Here is a 24213-nt window from a genome sequence, read left to right as displayed (position 1 = left end):
CATATGATAACAAAGTTGTTGTATTAAGGTCTAATGTTTTTTACACAAATTTTAGCCTGAGTTGAACCCCAATTTCCAGTCAAGCTGAGTCTGTGCTAGTTAGCTTTATTTTTGCAGTCGCAATTATCAGTGGGTGGGAAAGTTGTGTAGTGTGTGACACGCTCCGACTCCATTTCAGAGCAGTTGCAGCATATCAAACTTATTTTTTTCCACCCTAATTGGATATAGTTGCATAAAGGTAAATTCTTGACATATTTTAATCTGAACGAGTCCCATCAACTGTTAATGGTGGATGGAATAGATGTTAAAACTATGGAAAGCTTCAAGACATTACATAGAGCTAGGTGCACATGTCCCACTGGCACATTGTAAGTGTATAGGAATGTTTGGGAAAGGATTTTTTTTTTTTTTTGTAGAAAGTTTAGAAAACAGAAAAGTCATAGCCACTGTCATTAACAAGAACTACAAACCGGATTCCAAAAAAGTTGGGACACTAAACAAATTGTGAATAAAAACTGAATGCAATGATGTGGAGATGGCAAATGTCAATATTTTATTCGTAATATAACATAGATGACAGATCAAAAGTTTAATCTGAGTAAATGTAACATTTTAAAGGAAAAATATGTTGATTCAAAATTTCATAGTGTCAACAAATCCCAAAAAAGTTGGGACAAGGCCATTTTTTACCACTGTGTGGCATCCCCCCTTCTTCTTACAACACTCAACAGACGTCTGGGGACAGAGGAGACCAGTTTCTCAAAAGAAATAGGAATGCTCTCCCATTCATGTCTAATACAGGCCTCTAACTGTTCAATCGTCTTGGGCCTTCTTTGTCGCAACTTCCTATTTATGATGCGCCAAATGTTCTCTATAGGTGAAAGACCTGACTGCAGGCTGGCCATTTCAGTAATTGGATCCTTCTCCTATGTAGGCATGATGTTGTGATTGCTGCAGAATGTGGTCTGGCATTATCTTGTTGATAATGCAGGGTCTTCCCTGAAAGAGGTGACGTCTATATGGGAGCATATGTTGTTCTAGAACCTGAACATAGTTCTCTGCATTAATGGTGCCTTTCCAGACATGCAAGCTGCCCATGCCACAAGCACTCATGCAACCCCATACCATCAGTGATGCAGGGTTCTGAACGAAGTGTTGATAACAACTTGGGTTATCCTTGTCCTCTCTGGTTCGGATGACATGGTGTCCCAGTGTTCCATAAAGAACTTCAAATCGTGACTCAACTGACCACAGAACAGTCTTCCATTTTGCCACACTCCATTTTAAAAGACCCCTGGCCCAGTGCAAACGTCTGAGCTTGTGGAGCTTGCTTAGAAATGGCTTCCTCTTTGCACTGTAGAGTTTCTGCTGCCAATGGCGGATGGCACGGTGGATTGTGTTCACTGACAATGCTTTCTGGAAGTATTCCTGAGCCCATTCTTTTATTTCCTTGACAGTGGCATTCCTGTTTGAGGTGCAGTGACGTTTAAGGGCCTTAGATCACGAGCATCCAGTAGAGTTTTACAGCCTTGACCCTTATGCATAGCAATTGTTCCAGATTCTTTGAATCTTCTGATGATGTTATGCACGGTTGATGATTACAACTTAAAAGTCTTTGCTATTTTACGCTGGGTAACACCATTCTGGTATTGCTGCACTATCTTTCTGCGAAACAGTGGTGGAATTGGCGATCCTCTTACCATCTTGGCTTCAGAGAGACACTGACACTCTGAGAAGCTCTTTTTATACCCAATCATGTTGTCAATTGACCTAATTAGTGTTAATTGGTCTTCCAGCTGTTCGTTATATGCTCAATTTCCTTTTTCCAGCCACTTATTGCTACTTGTCCTAACTTATTTGGGATTTGTTGACACTGTGAAATTTTGAATCAACATATTTTTCCTTTAAAATGTTACATTTACTCAGATTAAACTTTTGATCTGTCATCTATGTTCTATTACGAATAAAATATTGACATTTGCCATCTCCACATCATTGCATTTAGTTTTTATTCACAATTAGTTTAATTTCCCAACATTTTTTAAATCTGGTTTGTACACAAATAAAAGTTTGAACAAATTTCTATGCTAAGTGGTTTTTAAAGTTGTTAAAATATTACATGTATTAAAACTGGTATAAAACTTGAATTACTTGTATTAAAAATAAACATCACTCTGACATACCTGTCTTCACCCAGGAGGACCGTAGTAGATGTGACATATTCAATTCCGGGTAATGGAAAGCTATTACAAGAGCAAAAAATTAGGTTTAAGGTGTAATTTTGATGCCAAAATTCAAGATCATGTATTTTAAAATGTGAGAGCACTATTTACTCAGAGCTCTCAAACATTGCTCTCAAAATTGACCAGGCTGGAGATGTCAATATGTTCATGTTGCTATTCTTGAAAATGAGGAGAAGAGGCGTTCTAGAATTTTAATGGGTCAAAATATATCACCATGTCTGTGCTGAGTGAAACAATGTGAGAATTTAAAATTTCTATTCTGTTGGGAAGGGGGGGGGTGACTCTTGTTGTCGTGCTCTGAGAACGAATGGTGATTAAAAAAAAAAGTCAAAGCTGCATTTCAATTCCGATTTTCACTTGCTCACATCCATTCCACTGACCATTCAGATGTGCATAACACCTATATCACACATGTGGCTACTGACAATACAAGGGGAGAAGGAGGCCATGCAGAGTGGGTTTTTAGGTCAGTCCACACTCCGCTTCAGCATCAAAGAAAAATATGCATCATGCTGAAATGCCTGAAGATAATGAGCGATAACAAGAACTGAACATAAAGTATGCTTCAACACATATGTAGTGAAGTATGATGAATGGGCTTTAATTTCTCTCATAAGAAATTTTTAAATTAATTAATTTCAGAAATTTAATCTGATCAATATTAGGGACATTTCTGGTCACTCTTTTCTCACCCAAGCCCACATTGGATTTTTCAGATAACCCTTCTAGTGTGGAGAGAGGAATCATAAAAACAACACTTCATGCTGATTTATGACAGGATTTGCTGCACCAATGAAATGCAGAGAGAGAGAGAAAAACAGTCAATGATCAACTTTTATTCCCTATTTCCTTTGCAAAATCAAAGATTGTTATAAACTACAGAATCAAACGTTCCTTAATTCCCATGGATGAACTGATTCGATCTCTATGTTTCACAAGTTCCAATGTTGTAAAAATAATTCCGGTTGAACAATCAAAAATGGAATTATAATTATGTGTTTAAAATGACCTTTTAATCATGAATCACCAGCATCTTTACATAGCAGCTATCTGTTATATCTAGATATTATGTGTGTGCCATGTGCCATTTGGTTAAGAATTGTGTAAAACATAGTTTTGTCTGAATTATATTACTTTATGCTAACATCTTAATTAATCTCTCTCAAATATAATCAGCTTGTGAGAAACTTGTGTAAGAAGATGGTATAGGGGAATATTGTTTGATTGAATAATTGCAAAAGCATGATTCAGAGACTTTGGATGTTCATTCACCCGAAAGATTCCAAGATTCATTCTGCTGTTCTTTGTCTTGTCAAATGTCATAAATTATGTGAGATGTCACTACTTCAGGGAGGTTATAATCTGGGAAGACCTCTGAAAACTTCCACTTAGAATTAGAACAAAGGAAGAGAAAAGAGATGGGAGCACAAAGGAACCAAGAAAGAACCAAGAATAGGAAAAGAATGTAATGCTTAGAAGGAAGAGAAAAGAGAGGAGCACAAAGGAGCAGAACAGTACAGCAATTAAAAGCAATGAAGAGTCTTTCAAGCAATGCTGTGTTGTGAAGAACAGAACAGAAATGAGAGAAAGGAGAAATGGGAAAATAAAGCATCAAGAGAACTGCAGAAATTAGAGCCATTGCCTCAAGGCAATAGAAATTCCAGTCATAGTTTTATTTCTATGTTTATATTAACAAATTAGAAAACTGTAGTTTAATCCAGCAACACTCAACGCCATGCCCTGAGCATGAAAGAGACCTCAGACCTCTGAACCATGAAAGTTTTGGATTCAGGCCCAGTCTGCGGTCCAGGACAGAAGTGCATGCATCAGATCCTGCAATGGAGATCACCCAGTTCTCCCTGAGAATGGTCACCTGCTAAGGCTGTGTGTCTCTCAGCAAAGCCCAGACGAAGAAGAGGAATGGTGGATGGCGGATGCTGCGTTGCAACAAGGCCCATGTCTACGAGAAGTTACTGAAAGCTCTGTGCTTCTGGGAACTCCGCTGCTCACCATTCATGCCTCAGAGGTTGGTGTTGAGTGTATTTCTTGGATAGATTATAGCTCCCTTTTAGAATTTAGGGTAGTTATCATAAAATAATTCTCTCATGTATTAATGTCCCTCCTTTTTCATATATTGCTGTAGTCCATTTCATTATATAAATGTATAATCAATACTCAAAATCTGATATTACATTTAATAAACCAGTTGTGTTCATTAAATAACTCCATGGTTATTTATTTGTGTGTACACCTTTCTTGTTCAGAATTCTTACTTTCTGGTCAGATTCAATTTCAGAGCCAAGAAACCTTCAGCAACAATAAGCATAGTAATTAATAAATAATAATTAATTATAGCTAATGCCACTATATTATATGCAATGTCGCCCAACATGATGGCCTCCTTGTCCAAGCTGAAATTGTTAAACTGCTACATTTTATTTTAATGGCACAAAACTATGGGGTAATAACACAACACATAACATAAACATGTTGTAATATATATATTTTGTAATAATGTTTTTCATTTTTTTGACATTATATGCATTATGAGCATGGATTCATAGTTTGGTTTCAGCTTACACTTGTAAACTGCTTTGTTCAACGTTTTTTTTTTTGCTGTTGCTATGGAAATGGCATTCTGGGCAAGCTCTGCTTTTGAAGTAGAATTCAGTGTTGGCTCATTCACTCAGGCTCATTTAACATACTTCAGTTCAAACGAAAAATGGAACGGCCAAAAGATGTCAGGTATTCCCAGTGGGTAAATAGCAAAGCGAAGTGTGAGAGCAAATTAAAACCAGAATTGAAATGCAGGGCAATAACCCAGCATATTTGTAAATTTAGTGATGTGTTTGGGTAATATCCAGTTGAAGGAAAAACTAAAAACAGAAAAAAAAAAAAAACACTGAAAACTTTTCAATCATCTTTGTGCTCAAATATATGAGGCTTTATCCTCTAAACCTGCATGATTTAAGCTTTAGTTAGCTGGAACACAGACTGTGCTGTGGTGTTTAGTCAGTTAACTCACTTATCTTAAGCCTAGCCGTTAAAGTTTGTCATCACCCGTACACCCATGCTGCCAACACCTGCCAAGCCACACTCTGCTCTGGACCAGAGTGTTAGTATTTTAAGATGGTGTGATGTTTTGAAAAAAGTGAATACAACCCATCCTTAGTTGGCTTTGAAAATTTGATTACAAGTAGTGCAAATCTTTGCACTCTGATTTTAATTACTCATGATAAGAGTAAAAGATCATTCCGTTTGCATGAGAAATTGTATGTGCTGTATGCATTTATGTGTGCAAACTCACGCTCTGCAATCTGTAGAGCGGGAAAACCCAGATAGAAGCTGAACTCCACCACGTTAAGCTGCCTCAGATGCATGCTAACATCTGACCCCTTGAGGTAGCCATGGGAATCCATGACAGCAAATGTGATTTCCACTGGAGTCTTCTGCTGCTTCTGCCCTTTTGTCATGCTAACAGTGATGTTCAAAATCTAAATCACACAAAGTACAACATCATGATGGGTTAACTAATGAGATGTGTCAAAAAACTGAACAAAGAAAGCAATCTTTATCAAAATGATGTATTCAGGTGATAAAGCGTTAATTCCATTGTGCGCTTAAGTACTACGGAATCACTGAATATGTGGCATGCTTTAAGACTTGCTTTATAAGTGTTAGGTGCCTTGCTCAAGGGCACTTCGGGTGTGCATGTTCCTGATGGTCATGGGAATCGAACCAGTGGAAACAGTGGGAATGGCTGAAATGCCCTTGAGCAATACACCTAAACCCCAGCTGCCCATTGCTCAAGGTGTGTGTGTTCACTGTTCATAAGTGTGAGTATGTTCACTGCAACGGATGGGTTAATTTGCTATTTGCTAGCATAATAACATTAATACAGAAAGATCGTCATGCATTTAAAAGTGAATTTTAATTTTATATATTGTTACAATTCATTACATTTATTTGGAGCATGAAATTAAACTACTAAGTTTATTTATATATAAAACAAAGTTACAAAACTATATCGTTTATAATATAAAAGATACAAAACTTAACTGTTCTAATATTCTACTAATGCAAAGAACGAAAACCATAGTTAAAAACATGGAGATCACACAATGCATGTGTACAGAACAGCTTAAAATTGATTGGTTGGTGTAATTGTAACCATTTCCAATGTTTACAGTTTCATTTTGCTATATTCAGTGTAATTCATAGTTCACCTTTTGGTGTTATATCCCAAAATGAAATACATGTATATACTTTTTATATTATACATTTTATACATATATGTGAATCTCAGACAGGGATTAAGCTTAGTCCTGGACTATATCCTCCTTTCAATGGAAAATCATTCATTCATTCATTATCTGTAACCGCTTATCCAATTCAGGGTCGCGGTGTCAATGGAAAATCACCATTCAAAATGCATTGTAGTCCAGGACTAAGCTTAATCTCTGTCTGGGAAACCACTGCTTTATGAACTCTAATAAATGGTACTTAAATATGTTCAAATGTAGACTCTGCTAGTTAGGATTATATCCCAAAATTGTGTACTGAGTGCACATGAGATAAGCGGTACTCAACAGAATTACCAAGAAAAGTTATATACGCACATGTACAGTGAAATTTCCATTTTCTTGGGATCGCTTGCGCACTTCTGCATAGGCCATGAGCAGCCCCCTCTCAACACGTTCACTAAAGCTGCACACCCGCACATCCACATGACTTGGCACAAACTGTAACACTACATAAAACAAAGAACAAAAAGCATTATAAACAGGGGTTCATGTAATATTTTTGGTATAGTTCTCAAAGGAGCACCTGAAGATGTTGCTTGGTGCTCACTTTTTACAATGCAGGAAAATACCACAAGCTCTCATCATCACTACCCTCCTGACTGCTTTCATCACCCTTTTCCTCTCTTTCAAACATGGTGGATGATGATGAGGGCTGACTTCTTTCTCGCTATTTGAGCCTACAATGAGTTGTGTGCATCCATAGACCAACAGCTGCCTTTGGGTCAAATGTCTCTGTTGTGATCCTAGATGTGGATGTGCATCAGTGATGAGAGTCACAAGTCTGACAGGCAGGATCTGTACTTATTTTTTATCATATGGAGATGTGAAAATCCCCTCTCACATGCCGCACTGCTCAAGGTCACTGTAAGGGACAAACCGAATGACTTTGTGATTGTTGGAGGAACTATCTGGATTGCTCATCTTCACTATGTTGACCAAGTCATACACAGAGCAGGCTGCCAAATGCTTCCCTGACTGCTTTAAACACAGCCTTTCTCTTAGAGTGGAATCTCTGTGAACAGACAAGCTGGCCTCATATTTCTGGAGCATGTTACTCAGTGTTTTGTTGCCAAAACTGTAGAGCTGCTGCATTTCTTGAGGCCAAGTTGAAGGATCAAATACTAAAAATTGATCACATGATTTGAGTGATTCATATCTGCTTTCAAACTCTTGAATTAAACCTCTCAATACCTCAAAACCGCTCAGTCTTGCTCCGCCAGCATCAGCATTTAAAACAGCTTCTTTCCTGTATTTGCCTTCACTGTCAGCAGTAGTGTCAGCTGTCTAATAGCTACCATGAGCTCATCTTTGCATTCACCAATAGTAAGTTTCTCTTGATGGAACTTGAGGGATGTGAAGTGCAAATTCTTTCCAGTGTCAAACCTGTTGGCTAGAAAACACTGAAAACGCTCTGTGCTAATCACTTGTAGCCACTTGAATTTGAATGGCAGGTTATAGCCCCCATATTTTTTTTTATAGTCTCTTTTCTCCATGCTTATCATCTAATATTGTGAAATTTCCCAAGTTTGACAAAGGCAATGCCATTCTCAGCACATATGTTCTTCAGTTTATCTGTACTTTTTGTACCCCTTTTCTACAATTAGAAGCTTAACCACTTTACACTGGACTGTGTAAATGTCTCACAGTATGGAACCATGTGATCAGCTGACATTTTTCGAGTGTGTGGGCGGTACACAGGATATGCACAAACGAATCCCCAATTGAAACCATTTGACGCAATTTGGGAAAGACCCCATTATAAACTCCAACATTCACTGCAGCTCCGTCTGTGCATACGGAAACCAGCTTTGTCTTCCACTCATCCCCTGAACCACAAGCATGGAACATAAGCTGCATAAGTCCATTCACTATGTCCTATGCTGTTCAGTTCACGCCCAGATTAATTAATCCAAGGAAATCTGAGGTAATCTCTCCATTGTTAGACACAGACACAATGTACACAATTTCCTGCTCCAGTTTTATGTCGTCTTCTGATCCATCAAAAAGCCCCAGAATTCAGCCACCTTCAGTTTTTCATTCAGTTCTGAACTGACTGACTGTGCAATGCAGTGAATGATGCAGGGGGAGGTGCATGCTTTGCTTTGTGAAAGGCCAACAGAAAAATATTACACAGTGCTTGACGCTGTTCTTCATGCAGTTTATCCTGCCACCTGTCCAGGGGGCAACTGGATTTCTGATCATGGCTGTGCCTGCTTCTTGTGTTTTTTAAAAGCTGTTTGGCTGAAATTTTTTTGTTCCCATATAAAAGGCGCTGCTTTTATCCATGAGACTGGGATTTTCACGGCATAATTTACACCACTTTTCTGTGCCGTCATCATCTGTTTGGAGCCATGTTACCTCCTGCAGCCATTTTTCTCGCGAATACTCCTTTTTTACCTTCAGTCTCAGTCTGTAATTACTTGTTTCTTGGATATGCTGATGAATGGAAATTATAAAACCAGTGAAAAAATAAGCTAGTTATATAATAAGCGTACTAATCGGGAGCCTGCTTATGTTACTGTGGCCCAAAAATGCCAAACATAATGGTGCATAAACATGCTTCACATTGTAATTCACATTGTGCATCGTTAATTTTGACCATGCCTGCACACCACATATGCACATCCCTGATTATCAAAGCTATTTACATAAAGGAAATAAAGCAGTTTAAAAACATACTATTAATAATGCTTTGGCTACTCACCTGAGTGCACTTGGAATTTGTAGTCAGGCACTGCAAATATGGATGTGACTACAAGTATAGTGGAGGAGGAGCTACGCGCTGACTGTAGTGCGTTGATGATTGAAACTGCTGTGTATACCAGTGGTCCAGACACTGCCCGGAAGATAAAATTAGGTGGTGCTTTGAGAACCTAAAAGAACAGACTAATGTCACGTATCACAGGTCAAGGAGAGATACAATGTCATTCCTCATCATTCACTGTGCAAACAGTCACAGGAAAGAGCAGTAGAGGAACAATGGACACATGGGCTAAGGTACGCTGGCACAATGGTATGAAGGGCCTCTGCACAAAGGCACAAGAAGGAACCTGGCACAAACTGCAGAACAAATCAATGTAAGGGCTAGTTATGATTTTTTAACATGTCCTTATATAGGGGGCAAAGTAGTTTTGACTTATAATTATCACATTTATATAATTATGAATGGGTCATTGTAAAGCATGCACAATTTGGAGCAGATCAATTTTCTCAAGGGAAATGACGAAAAAAATGTATATATTTGCTAAACTTGAATGAATGCAGAGATTTCCAGTGCTCACAGGCGTTCAGCATTTAAAACTTAGGAGGCACTATGGAACCCCTGGAACACACCATTTTTGCAATGTCAGAATCATTTCATGTTTCACGAGTTTCTTGCCATTATAAGGAGGCAACATCAGGGTATATCTACTTTCTATTTTGGTATTGTGTTTGTTTGCAATTACATCCTCATTTGAAGTGCACAGTATTCCTTTGTAATAAATCATTTACATATTACACAATTTTTGTTCCAGGGTTATAATTGTTATATTTCAACTGCTTACATATAACACATATACTTAATAAAAAAACAGCAACGATCCTCATGAACTTGTCCTACACTAGTTATGTATTCATTGAAATAAAACACAAAACTGCTTGTGCACAAGTTTTATCTTAGAAACAATCAACAATTCACTACAAATATGCAATTCTTATGAAATTGATCAATGCATACATAATGTTTCACAGTTTATTATGCCCCAATGAAATTAATTTGTGTTGTAGAAAAATACTAAGTGCTTTTCATATGCCGTAGTTGATAAGGTCTGTAAGAGAAGTGGGAGGTGGTGGATAGGGAAAGTGAGAGACAGCATTCCACCCAATTTTATTCCAGGAGTGAAAGTGATCCCCAGATTTTTGGAGAAATCCATGTAAATAAAGCCCACTTTCAGTTGTGTACTGGACATAAGCAAAGGCTAGATACAGATGTGAGCAATTTGGATTTTAATATAAAAAAATACAAAGCAAAAATGAGAAAAACAAGCCAAGACCAAGCCTGAGAAATACTCAGAAGCCTAGAAGGACTAAATCCAGAAGCAAAAATGGAGAAAAACTAAGCGAGAATTCTGTACATGTGAAGACAAAATAGAAGAAAACACTTGGCTGAAAGAAAACGTGGTGCACTATTTTCACCTGTAGCCTGTTATATTACTCCTTTCAAAACGCTTATTGCCCATACATTTTATATTTCCTCATTAATGTATAATTGTGTTTAAAACATTCAGTTTAGGCCTATAGTTATTTGTATTCTCCCTATAATTTTTAGTAATTATTTTAGATAGGTTTGTGTTAAGCATGCACTTTTAAAATAAAATAAAAAAACATCAAGAAAAACAAGCAAAAATTCAAGCAAGATTTTGCCTTATGTCCCCGGAACAGAGGAAGAACCAGGGGCCACATTTCTATGGTAGTAATCATACGCGGTACTTGGAGGTTTTGGTTAGCTAATGGGTGGTAGTTGGTCTAAAATTTTGAGAACCACTGTTCTAGACAATTCTATATGAATATATAAAATTGTATAATATATTAAAAATTGCTATATAGTGTTATTGATGTTTATTTGAACAATACATACCTTGTGAATTTGACTAACTGTCTAGGAGGACTTTGAAAGAGTTTGTAAACAAAAAAGTGAAAAATAGACTAATTCCAAAATCACCTACTTCCTGTTGTGCAGTCCCTCATACCAATGTTCATAGTATGTGCAATGATGTCAATTATGTTTCTACCAAATGTAATGAATATCTTAGTAACTAGACACCATTCATACATCTAAGGTTTGTGATTTTATATTTATATATTTTTATATCTATAGAATTTAAATTAACTTACCTGTAGCTCCACTGAGCGGTTAAACTCTCGTCTCAGAATCTCTTTTACATGAGCCTTAGCAAATGGTACAGAAGACCCGCTGGGCATGCCTGCAGATGTAAGAGGTCAGCACTCAGAATAAGCCTTGAATAAACAAGGTTCCATTACATAACATCAAATATGATATGTATTGTTTGTTTTATTGAAGCAGATAGTTGAAACTAATCAAACTGTAAACTGCCACTGTGGTGTTACCACAAAGGAAAATTAGTTATTTCAGTTAGCACATAAATAAAGCTTACAAATATACACCAGAATATTATGTACTATTAGAGAACACAAGTAGGCTTTAAAACCTATTTTTGTAACTTTATTGACAATAATGTACATTCTTAAATATATAAGTTGCTACAAATGGTTATTTGAGCAATGTCATAGAAGAACCATTTTTGGTTTCAAAATGTTTGCCTATAGTAATTAAATATTAGCTAAACTATGAACATAATCTGAACACTTTGTGAAGATATTAAGTAAGTAACGTTAGGGAAGTAAAAGTAACCTATTTCACTATGGGTTAAGTTTGGACTTGTATGTATGAAATATGAATGTATGGATTTAATTTGCATCACTCAGACTACACCCAAAGTTTTTTTGTTAAAAATCCTTTCATTTCATTTTGAAGTTGGATATTTCTTTACAAAGCTGCTCCACTGGGTGTCCACATTCACTTTAAACTACAAGTATTATTTGGAGGCTGGATCTAACCATTTCATGTAAATAGTTTTACCTTTTGGCAAGAATAGTTGTTGGGTACATTTTAAATAAAATATTTTACCACTGATTACAGATTCCTAATTTAATATTAAAAAATATATATAAATATATGTCTAGTAATAGAAAACGATTCTGACTTTTCATTCATTCATCCATTATCTGTAACCGCTTATCCAGTTCAGGGTCGCGGTGGGTCTAGAGCCTACCTGGAATCATTGGGCGCAAGGCGGGAATACACCCTGGAGGGGGCGCCAGTCCTTCACAGGGCAACACAGACACACACATACATACACACACATTCACTCACACACTCACACCTACGGACACTTTTGAGTCGCCAATCCACTTACCAATGTGTGTTTTTGGACTGTGGGAGGAAACTGGAGCACCCGGAGGAAACCCACGCGGACACGGGGAGAACACACCAACTCCTCACCCAGAGTGGGAATCGAACCCACAACCTCCAGGCCCCTGGAGCTGTGTGACTGCAACACTACCTGCTGCGCCACCGTGCCGCCCTCTGACTTTTCAGCCGTATTGATTTTTTCATGCATAATACGACTATAAATAAAAGAAATTTTAAATATATTTGGGAAAAAGTGATACCTGAAAAGGATATAAAGGCGCTTGTCTAAGAGAAAAAAAAACTCACCCACTCTCACTAAATACATGTCTGGCTTGGTTATGTTGCACACATATTGCCGGGGTGCAATTGAAAGGGGGATTCTCAGAGTAGGAGGCAGAGGCTTTGCAGAGATAGTACTTGTGGTTGTTGAACTAGTAGTAGTAGTAGTAGTAGTAGTGGTGGTGGTAATTGTAGGTTTGGTAGTCATGTAGAATTTTGGAGGAGAGGGGGATTTCAGTGTGACAGCTTGAATAGCTGGACCCTGTGCGGTGACAGTTGGGGTCTCAGCGAAAGTATGTTTGGACAAGGCACTACTTGCTGTAGAGCCAGACAAGGACAGGGGAGCAGTTGCTTTAATTGTAGGAAAAATAGGTCTAGAAGGTTTTTGATGATATGTAGAGGAGTCAAGAGAGGATCCACTTTTTTGATGCTTTTCTACTTCTGACACATCTCCAAGGTTTGCACCCAAAAAGAGAATAGGTGTGAGTGTGGTTCCTGTATCATGAGTATGGTTAGTTGTAGATTTGATGTGTGGGTGTACTGGGTGCGTGTGATTCCCAGCAGCATTGGTGTTCTCTTTGGCCTGCAAGGTACTGTAGTATTCCACACTGTTCATATCTGGAAGCAACATCTCTGTGGGTTCAACAGGGTATAATTCTGCCCAATCAAAATCTAGATCATCGTTGCTGTTCTGCTTGGAATCACGGGCATGTGGGAGGTGTGGATCAGTGGGATGGGCAGTCCTAAGGTTTGTGCTGTACCCCTCAGTCACACTGGGGAGTAGGACTCCAGATGAAAGCATTGGAACAGGCCGCAAAGGAAAGTCTGTGTTGTAGCTGATTCCAGTACTGAAACTCTCATCATCATACTGGTCATGTCTGTGTGTGGGGAAGTTGGTGACCATAGATAATTCCTCCCCTTCAGAGCCCATAAATGTTAGCGTTTCCAAGTAATCTCCAGAACCCCAGTCCACCTCTGCAGATTGGGTGGGATACAGGTCCTCAGGTTCAACCAGAGTCGGAGGGGCTGGTGTTGGGGGACTGTGGCCATAAAAGGGTGGCATCTGGCTAGGTGTCAGAAGGTCTGGTGGGCGTAACAACAGGTGAATGCCATGTGCCCCATCTCCAAGGTTATCAGAACCAAGAGATGGGGTGGGTGCTATGCTGGATGCATTGTTATTGTGACCAGGGTGAGCAGTATGCTTAGCACCTTGTACCAAACGACCTCTGTGCCTGGGACTCTCAGAACGGTGCAGTGAGAACGATGAATCTGTAGGAAAGTGTGTCTTCATTGGTAATTCACCAAGGTCCCGCTTGGACAGACTGAATGGGAGTTCAACTGAGGAAGAAATTAACCAAGATGAGCTTGGCATATATATGAAACAGGTTCCAACATTATTCAATATATGTATGTACAGTTAGTCAGACCAACAAGGCACTTAGTCCTACGAACACTAACATAGTTATTAAAAGTCTTGGTGTGATACCATTCATTTAATACATATTTTTCTTTCAAATGTTTAAAAATAATATTATAACAATCACTGTATTCTGCCAATCAACAGTGCATCTATATATAGCAGAAAAGTAAAAATGCACAGTGAAGGAAACTTTATAAATGAAAAGCTCAATGGCAACAATGAAAGCTCTAGTGAATAAAATGACCTTTTTATCCCAAAACTGATTGTCAGAAATCATAAACAGGTAATACTTACCAAGGTTAAAAAAGCTTAAATTTATTTATTAATCAAACAAACAAACATCATTGACACTTTGTTCAGGGCTTTTTAGTGGTGACACACTGAGCAAGAAACATGAAAGGGAGCTAGAGATCATTTCTGGTTTTTACTATGAAATAATAACATTTTATAATAATAAAATTATTGCTGAATCACAATTATTTGAGGAGCATTCAGATAATTTATCCATATCAATACAATCTACTAATCATAACTAGGAAATGACATGTTTTGGGGGTATAGAAAAACTTTTTTAGAAAGAACATTTTAGATTTGAACATTGAGCTGTGTGTAACTGTGCATTCAAATAAATTCATCCACCCTACATCCCAGACCTGTGCCAAGATTTGGTCTGCATGGAAAGTGAATTTCTGATGATAGTTTTCAATGATACTGTTTTGAGTAAATATGAAATGTAATTTTTCAATTGAAAAGCTAATTACTAGATCTAACAAATGTATAGATAATAAGGGTGATTAAACTAACTAACTAAATAAATGAATGAATTTCTTGCATTCCTATGTGTGTTTTAGTTGACACATATTCTGAGAACATATTGAACACCCCCCATATAATCGAATAATGGCAATTATCTGAGCTAACCACAGTTAGACTGCTATTATTTTATCCAAAATTATTAACCTACACAATTACATGTAGTAAACAAACAATATTAACAGAGAGTCATTGGTTGGGTGAAGTTTAATGCATGTAAACAAGTGAATAATATTTGTTTATAAATCTTAAACTGTAGCTACATGCTATTAGTTGTGAAGTAGCAAAAGGGCTAACAGCCAATATGCCAATTTTAATTCATTCATTTTCTACAACAGCTTTTTCCATTTGAAAGATATTCAAAGAAATATCCGAACACATTATGGTGGGGTTGGTGGGCATATTCTGTTCACCTACCCCAGCTTGGCATTCATTGACTATGCCCACCAAGCTGGTCACCAAGCTCAGTGACCTGGGGATCCACAACCCCATGTAGGCCTGTCACCATAGCCATTTTTTGTGATTGATATATTGACCCAGAAATACTTGCATAGAATATTATTTCCATTTTAAAACAATATGTAATCACATGAAATAATTTGTTATGAAATATATTCAGACATTAATATAGAATGAAAAATATTTAAATATCATAAATAAATAAAACATAAATATAAAATAAAACCAATTTGAGCATAGTAACAGTATTTGAGTTAGTTATGTTTAATGGTTATTATCACTTATAATAATAATAATAATTATTATTATTATTTAATTTAGATGACAACAATATTAATAATTTATCAGAGATTGAAATACTGTCAACGCTAGGGGTGAGTTTTCAGGATTTTCAGACTCTTAGGAATAGACTCCACACACCGTATTATTTCAAATAATGGAAATACTTTATTAAGAGGAATGATAATAAGTTGATAAACAGTAAAATCATCAAAATCTCACGGAATCAACGCAGGTGAAACCAGTTCAAATTTAATAATTGGCTAGGTTATATGACTTGTAAATAATATGTGTTGCTAAATGATTTAATTAGTGTATACATTTATCAAGAGACTTAATTAGGCATCAGCTTCTGAAAATGAGGAATTTACTTGCTTACTCTTGTCGCGATTATAACCAAGCCGATGGGTCCAGCAGATTTAATCTCCCTACTCTGGTTCTTGGCTTCCTGCCCTCCCCGCGTCACGGAAGGTGGGCTTGCTAGGGAGGAGATTGCCTCCAGGATGAGTCAGCCAATTTCGGCGTCCTTAGACGGTGTGACGTCAGTCAGTGGATTCCCTTCACAGAGTACCGCTGGCCTGGCTGGATTGTCTCCGGAGTGATGGAGAACGTCCCAAGGAAGCGCACTGTTTCCTCCAATCCTCAGAAGCGATGCCCTCAGAAGTCAGAGTATAACGCTAACATATTAGCTATCAACTAATCTCAGCGGTGGTATCTTATTCTGGCCAAAACAAGTTTCACCTGCTTTGATCAGTCATAAAATTAATGTGTATTGGGCTACAAAAAAACTACGAACACAAATTAAAAGTGGAAAGTTACTAGCAGAGCTAATCGACCTTTTCACCATTTTAACTTCTGTATTGCAATGCTAACTGACACAAGGCGTCCCCTGTTAGTTTGCATGAAGATCGGTCTTTTAAGAGTCATTTGGGAGAGTCGGCTTTATCAGCGTAGAAGGAAAAGCTGAGTGAAACAAAGAGCAGAGAGAGAGTATCAGAAAAAAAACGAGAGGCAGTCCAAAAGCCGAGCGACTCCTTTTTCATAGGTGGCGTGGTCACGCCTACTTGCGAGGTCGGCGTCCTCTGATTGGTTCCTGGGTTTGGGGAGTCCACGTGACTGTCTCAAGTTCCAGAGAAATAAAAATCACTTATGGTTTGGCGAAAATAGAACATCCTAGAATTAATACTTTGTACATACTTGAATATAACAATGAGTATACTGGAGTATATTTATCAACTCTATATCGAGTATATTACCAACTATTCTAGATGTTAGAGATTAATTAACATTCTTCTAAATTGAGACAGGAATTTTTCTTCGTGATTAAAACATTAATTCACGTCACTCGATTAGTTAGTAGACAGTCACCTGAGAATAACAGAGGATAACATTAATAACATATTGCATAATACATGCTTAGATTCAGCAGAAAGGTATAAGATAATTCCCTTTTGAGAGAAAGAGAGAAAATGATTAGGGTGGCATATGATTTTGCAAACGTCCACTTGGGGGCACTGTGGGTCCATGCCGTTTGTCTGGTTTGAACTCGACTTGAGAGGTCACCATTAGCCAGTCCCGGGGCCATCTGCCGATCTTGCGATAAGATAAGAGTTCGACAGTCCAACCTGGAGGGTAATAAACGCTGGGGTTCCGGGGTTCTCGAGTGAGTTTTGTAATCCAGGTCTCCAAGGCTCTGATTGATCTTTTAGGCTTAATGGGGTCATAAAATTGGGAAACCACTTAGTGTCCGTATCTGGATCCTCTTCTGAGCCTGTCAGGGTGTGCTCCGGCTCCCATGTGCTCCGGTTTCTTCCCATGGTCCACAGATACACATTGATAGGTTACTCAAAAAGTGTCCATAGCTATGAATGAATATATGAGGGTGTGTTGCCCTGTGAAATACAATTGGTTAAGCTGCAGACAATGGATGAATGAATGAACAAATGTTCATATACTGTATACTAAGTCAATACTGTAACTGGTTCCTGGATTTTCTGCCCATGAGACCCCTCACCAACTTGACCCAAAAAACTTATTGTGGACGACAGGAAAAGTAAAAGCGGAACACCCTCTCAGGAAACAATGGAACTGAGGCAGAGCATGTCTCTAGCTAAAAGTTCCAGGCCATCCACATCTCCTAAGCTCTATCATGGACCCTCAACCACTCACACCTTGTTAAGAAAGAACAGCAGCATCTTTACTTCTTCAGAAGACTAAAGAAGGGCCACCTGTCTCAGAACCTCACACACTTCTACCACTGCACTAACAACATCCTGACCAAATGTGATACAGTGTGGTACAGCAACTCCACTATAAGAGACATGGAGAACCCCCAAAAAGGTGGTGAAAATATTCAGCATCTGTGGACTCCTCCCAATCCAATCACACACTGTATAATCTCCTCCCACAAGTGCATCCACAGAGCATCCATGCCAGAAACAGCCAGATCAGGTCCAGCGCCTTTCCATCCACCATTGCTCTACTGGATTAGTTATAATATATTAATTTTTCTGCCCTTGCATTCCCTGTGCTACGGTCAGATAATGTGTTTAAATGGTTTATTTCAATTTATGTATGTTTAAGTACAGCGCTCTCCACAATTATTGGCACCCCTGTGTAAGATGTGTTAAAAACCTAAAAATGTAACTTTAACTAAAGTGAATTAAAAATAAATAAATACATTATATATATATATATATATATATATATATATATATATATATACACACACACACAGAGTGTAACCTCTACTAATGAACGCTTATACTAATGAACTTTTCAAGATACTAACCGGGCATTTGAATATTTTTTTCCTCCACCAACGAACCATGACTCTAGAAACGAACCCGAGCCTCTGCCGAACAGGCGGCTGGAAATGGCCACTAACCCTAATAGGCGAGTCTCCCAGCGTGCCTAGACTTGAGTGAGCTTTTAAGATTAGCAAATTGTAGTTTTAGGAATTTAGCATTAGTGTAAATAGCAGACATCAAAATTCGTGCTAAGTTAAGCCGTATCTACGCTTCGTCTCCCCACATTCACCCGCCTACTCTCCGTTATTCCACCCACCCCCACCTCCTGTCATACAGCCAGTGCCTGTGTTACTCCTCCAGCCAGTCGTCACGTCTTCAAGGTAGCCATATGTAACCACTTAAAACTTTTTTATTTCTCTTTTATTACTCTTACCACTGTATTTCTTTTTTATTTTTAGTAATGCTACATGTATTTTTTTTTACTAATTTGAGAGTTTTATAAACATATATCAATTCAAAAAGGGTGACTTTTGGGGTGGGCTGGAACACATTAATTACTTTTCCATTATTTTAAATGGGGAAAATTGACTCGAGAAACAAACTTTCCACTTACGAACCGGGTCACAGAACAGATCAAGTTTGTAAGTAGAGGTTTCCCTGTGTGTGTGTGTATATATATATATATATATATATATATATATATATATATATATGGTTTTTTTTCATATAGACAATTCCTAGAATATAAATGTAATTGAAGCATTTCTACTTTAGCTTATAAAGTTGATAAGAGTATCTAGGAATGTTTGATTAGTAATTCATCACTTCCTGCTTCCCTGGGGTATAAATATGATGTGACACAGAGGCCTCTTATCTCTTATAAAGCATATGCATGTCGACATTTTTTTCAAGAAAAAAAAAAAACAGCCAGTTTACAAGTCATAACTCACTTGATCACAAGAATTCATTGAGGAAACTCAGAAGTGAACTCAAGAATTAAAATGTAGTTGTATCAACTGCTGGTCAGAGGAGGATGGGTTCCCTTTGTGAGTCTTGGTTCCTCCCAAGGTTTCTTCCTCCAGCCTCGAGGGAGTTTTTCGTTGCCACTGTTGCCTTCAGCTTGCTCGCATTGGGCTTTGATTTAAATGTTCTGTTCTGAAACTGTGAAGCTGCTTTTGTGACGTCATCCAGCCTGGTGGCACCAGTAAGAGAAGAGTGTGAAGGTTCAATTAGCAGGGTAAGAGCTCAGTTTTGCTCAAAATATTGCAATGCACACAACATTAAAGGTGACATAGCAGAGGTCTTGCTGGCGCATATGTGACCAAGACAGCAAGTCTCAAGAGCCACGCTATCCAGGGTAATGTCAGCATACCACCAAGAAGAACGAAACACATCTAACAGGATTAACTGTGGGCGCAAGAGGAAGCTGTCTGAAAGGGATTTTCGGGAGCTAACCCGGATTGTATCCAAAAAACATAAAACCACCGCTGCCCAAATCACGGCAGAATTAAATGTGCACCTCTACTCTCCTTTTTCCACCAGAACTGTCCGTCGAGAACTCCACAGGGTCAGTATACACGGCCGGGCTGCTATAGCCAAACCTTTGGTCGCTCATGCAAATGCCAAACGTCAGTTTCAATGGTACAAGGAGCGCAAATCTTGGGCTGTGGACAATGTGAAACATGTATTATTCTCTGATGAGTCCACCTTTACTGTTTTCCCCACATCTGTGAGAGTTACGGTGTGGAGAAGCCCCAAAGAAGCGTGCCATCCAGACTGTGAGATTGGTTTGATAAACATGAAAGTGAAGTTGAACATCTCCCATGGCCTGCACAGTCACCAGATCTAAATATTATTGAGCCACTTTGGGGTGTTTTGGAGGAGCGAAACTCCTCAGGAAACGTTTCCTCCACCAGCATCACGTAGTGACCTGGCCACTATCCTGCAAGAAGAATGGCTTAAAATCCCTCTGACCACTGTGCAGGACTTGTATATATCATTCCCAAGATGAACTGACGCTGTATTGGCCACAAAAGGAGGCCCTACACCATACTAATAAATTATTGTGATTTAAAACCAGGTGTTTCAGTTTCATTGTCCAACCCCTGTATATTTTCTCTTTTAAGCATACATGTTTGTTCCCAGTCGACACAGGTCAGTTGAAAAAAATGTTGAGACATATTTCCCTTTTGTCAGCTGACGGTCAAAACATAGTTGAATCTGGAAGTTTTTAAGACGTGTTTCCTGATGTCTATGTGACATCTGCACAGTAGTTGTTTACCAAGTTCATTTTAGGTCAATTGTTTATTCACAACATAATGTCAAATATATAATATCTAAAAACATTTTTAAATGCATATTCCCAGTGATAATCATAGCAAATATGTGAACGTGCAGCATAAATACATATATACACAGTGTGAGATTAAAGCAGACTATTACTGCATTTATTTACAAGAAAACATAACCTGTTTTAAGCACAGTTATATCATGAGGCGGATTCGATTTGCTGTCTGGTAGACGTTAACAGGCGTTTTCACATCACCTGTGAGTGGTTTTAATGTTATGGTTGATCTGTTTATAACGTACTGAAAAATTAAACGCTCTGTTTCTCCCTCGCTTACACACAATGTTAACACAATACTCATCATCTGTGTCTTCCTCCTGCACCTCGTCTCTGCAGGGCAAACCATTAGTTTTCTTGAAAACATAACAGCATTTTAATCACTAGGCGTTATATAATAAGTTTATTACATATTATACATTTTGTTTTTACCAGAAGAGACTAAACTAAGTGTCCGAGCATGACCACTTTGAATAGTGTCTGGAGTAAAATAACCCCACATAGCAGGCAACTCTGATCCAGATCAAATTTTCCTCCGGCAAATCCACATAGCGGATCCAATCCGGATACAGTCTGGGTTCCATTTGTAATTCTAATCACTGGAGTGTCACTGATTTGTGGCCGCACATCCAAGTACTTCTTGCTGCAGCCTGTAGGAAATCCACACCATGTCCAACCCCGCCCACGTCCAGCCTCGCCCTCATGTTCAAGAAGCACTGTGTGACACTTGAAATGTGCATTTAATGCTGGCATGTTCAAGAGGCACTGTGTAGCAATAAAAATACGCTTATAACGATCTAAATATTTATTAGTATTATTAGGCTGTACAATTTTCATTTATGATCTCAATTTTTTTATTGTCAACGATTGGTAGACAAACTGCATACAGCTGGAATGTTTCACCTTTCATTTAAATGTCATTCTCCATTCAGTGTGTTGTTCCCCCAATGATCAATTGTGCTTTGTGACAGCGTTAGTTGTTAAAAGCTCTACATAAATACATTTTGATTGATTGATTTAAGAATGTTTGTGAAGACAGATGGCTGTGTGGCTGTAGATCTAAAAGTAGATTTAGGGGCAGTTTTCAAGGGGACCATAGAGAGCATTTTTGCACTGACTTTTCAAACTAAGTAAAAAAAAAAACAGATTTTATCAAATCAAATCTAATCTAATTTTATTTATATAGCGCTTTTCACAACAAAAAGTCATCATAAAGAAGCTTTACAGAGATCCGGTTCCAAGCCTCCTATGAGCAAGCCAGGGGTAACAGTGGCAAGGAAAAACTCCCTCAGCACACGAGGAAGAAACCTTGGAAGGAACCAAGACTCATACGGGGAACCCATCCTCCTCGGGTTGACACCGGAGACACAACAGAGAACAGAACAGAAGTAAAAGTGAAATGATGACAGATGAAGGGGTTATAATAATGTAAATGTAGTGTATTAGTTAGAGATGGAACGATCAACGTTTCTGAGGCCGATTCCGATCCCTGATCACATTTCAGCACGATCGGCCGATAGCCGATACCGATCGAGGGCGGGGCTATATGCCACGGCAGGGCAACATGCAATTTTTAGCAAGCAAGACACGAAACTTGGTCTAAAATGGTTTATTACCATTTTTAACGAACTCATGTGAAACAGCATAATACAGAAAATTAGCAATAAATACGAAAATAAATACAAACAATGATTACTTTTAGACCACTCATTAATTAACAAAACAAAATGTAATTAAATGCAGTCAATACTGCAGTCATTAGACGCTGGGTTATTTTAAATGAAAAACTGCAACCGTTAGTTTTGATTTATATTTCTTTTTACAATTGTTTTAAAACAGTACACCAAAAAAATAAAATACTGCAATCATTAAAATTAGACCATTAATTATTTTAACACGAAAAAAGAGTATATTACATAAATGCAGTCAAAATTGCAGGTATTAAACTCAGAACCTGGGTTATTATAAAAACGAAAAATTGCAAACATTAAATGTAGATAGATATTGAATTATTGTTATACAGTAAATTTAAAAGAAATGTCTGCATAGCGTTACTGAAATTGTGCAGTTAGGTCTTGGATGAATTATAGATTTAATAAAACAGCAGGTATAAAATATGGAAAGTTTGAAATTAAACAACCGGGTCTGTTTTAATGGGAAAAAGGCCCATCTGCCGAACTACTACTTCTTAATGTTGAGTTTTAAAGGCATATTTCTTTTCACAAAGAGTAACATTTCAGCTTTCTGGGATGACAGTCTGTTCCTCTTTTCAGTCAGTATATTTGAAGCGACGCTAAACAATCTTTCACTATCCACGCTTGTGCAAGGCGCAGCGAGATAGGCTCGAGCGACTTCTGCAAGAGCTGGAAAACGGGCCTTATTGCTTTTCCAATACACTAGTGCTCGCGCGCTCCGTGGGATGGTGGGCTCCGAAAGATAGAAGCACACTTGGGATGCGATTGGACTGTTGCTCTCCTGGACCTCCATGCTTTCCTCCAGTATTTCACTGTACATGGCAGACAAGGAATCTATTCGTGATTTTTCTGTTGGCTTGTCTGTGTTCATCTGACTTGGTCCTGGCATTTCTTCACCGGAACACGGCTCCCGTTTTGTTTGGGCGCTCAACACATCCATGAGGTGCTCCCTTGCTTGTGTTTTGAATTCATCGGAGAAATAGCGGTCCTTGTATCTGGCATTAAAAAAGAACACACGGTCAACGTTAAATCTGGCTAATAAAATAAATTATATTAACCCTTTTATATATTCTACTCAGACATAAAAGGGCAGCATTTACTTCAAAATGTTCACCTCGGATCAAGGAGTGTAGCCACACTGTACAGGTTCTCTGTCTCGATGGTGCTGAACCGCTGCTCGGTTGCTTCCAAAAGAGTAGCTTTTGATGTTTTGACACCATGATCCTTTTCAGAACATTTCTGGAGAAAACGTTTTAAGGCTTTGATTGAGGGTATAACGTCAGCAGCGGTAGCGGTGGAGGCGCTGATTTCTTTAGTTAGCTCCTCGAATGGTGAGAGCAACGACAACATGTTTTCAACTAGCCCCCACTGATTGGCAGTGAAAGCGGCCGGCAGATCATATTCGACTCCGTAAGCACCCAACACGTGTTTTTGTTCCAGTAGACTCTGTAACATGTAAAAGGTGCTGTTCCATCTTGTCGGAACATCCTGTTGAAGCCTCTTTACAGATTGGCTGAGCTGAGTTTGGATACTCTGAAGGCGTGAATAAGCCAGAGGTGAGTGCTTGAAGTGGCCAACAATCCGTCTTCCAGTTGCCACAATATCATTGATGCTGCGTTGTGACAAAACCCCTTCATTCACTACAAGCTGTATT

The 24213-nt window shown here is 38.3% G+C and overlaps 1 protein-coding gene across 8 annotated transcripts in view; it reads right to left on the bottom strand.

Annotated features, from left to right (window-relative positions):
• Positions 1 to 24213, bottom strand: part of si:dkeyp-27e10.3 (UPF0606 protein KIAA1549) — a 146114-nt gene that overhangs the window by 35647 nt on the left and 86254 nt on the right. For 7 of the 8 annotated variants that reach the window (XM_066668541.1, XM_066668540.1, XM_066668539.1 and 4 more), the window contains 6 exons: positions 12828 to 14138; positions 11423 to 11511; positions 9252 to 9420; positions 6863 to 6993; positions 5551 to 5737; positions 2184 to 2243 (listed from right to left, as the gene is read on the bottom strand). In XM_066668541.1, coding sequence (XP_066524638.1) covers positions 2184 to 2243; positions 5551 to 5737; positions 6863 to 6993; positions 9252 to 9420; positions 11423 to 11511; positions 12828 to 14138 — 1947 coding nt within the window. The remainder of the gene's footprint in view (positions 1 to 2183; positions 2244 to 5550; positions 5738 to 6862; positions 6994 to 9251; positions 9421 to 11422; positions 11512 to 12827; positions 14139 to 24213) is intronic. The other variant, XM_066668546.1, reaches the window with a different exon arrangement.

Source organism: Hoplias malabaricus, chromosome 4 (assembly GCF_029633855.1).
Source record: "Hoplias malabaricus isolate fHopMal1 chromosome 4, fHopMal1.hap1, whole genome shotgun sequence".
Lineage (NCBI taxonomy): Eukaryota > Metazoa > Chordata > Actinopteri > Characiformes > Erythrinidae > Hoplias > Hoplias malabaricus.
Note: the sequence above shows the minus strand (reverse complement) of the source record. Positions and strands in the feature narration are given on the sequence as shown.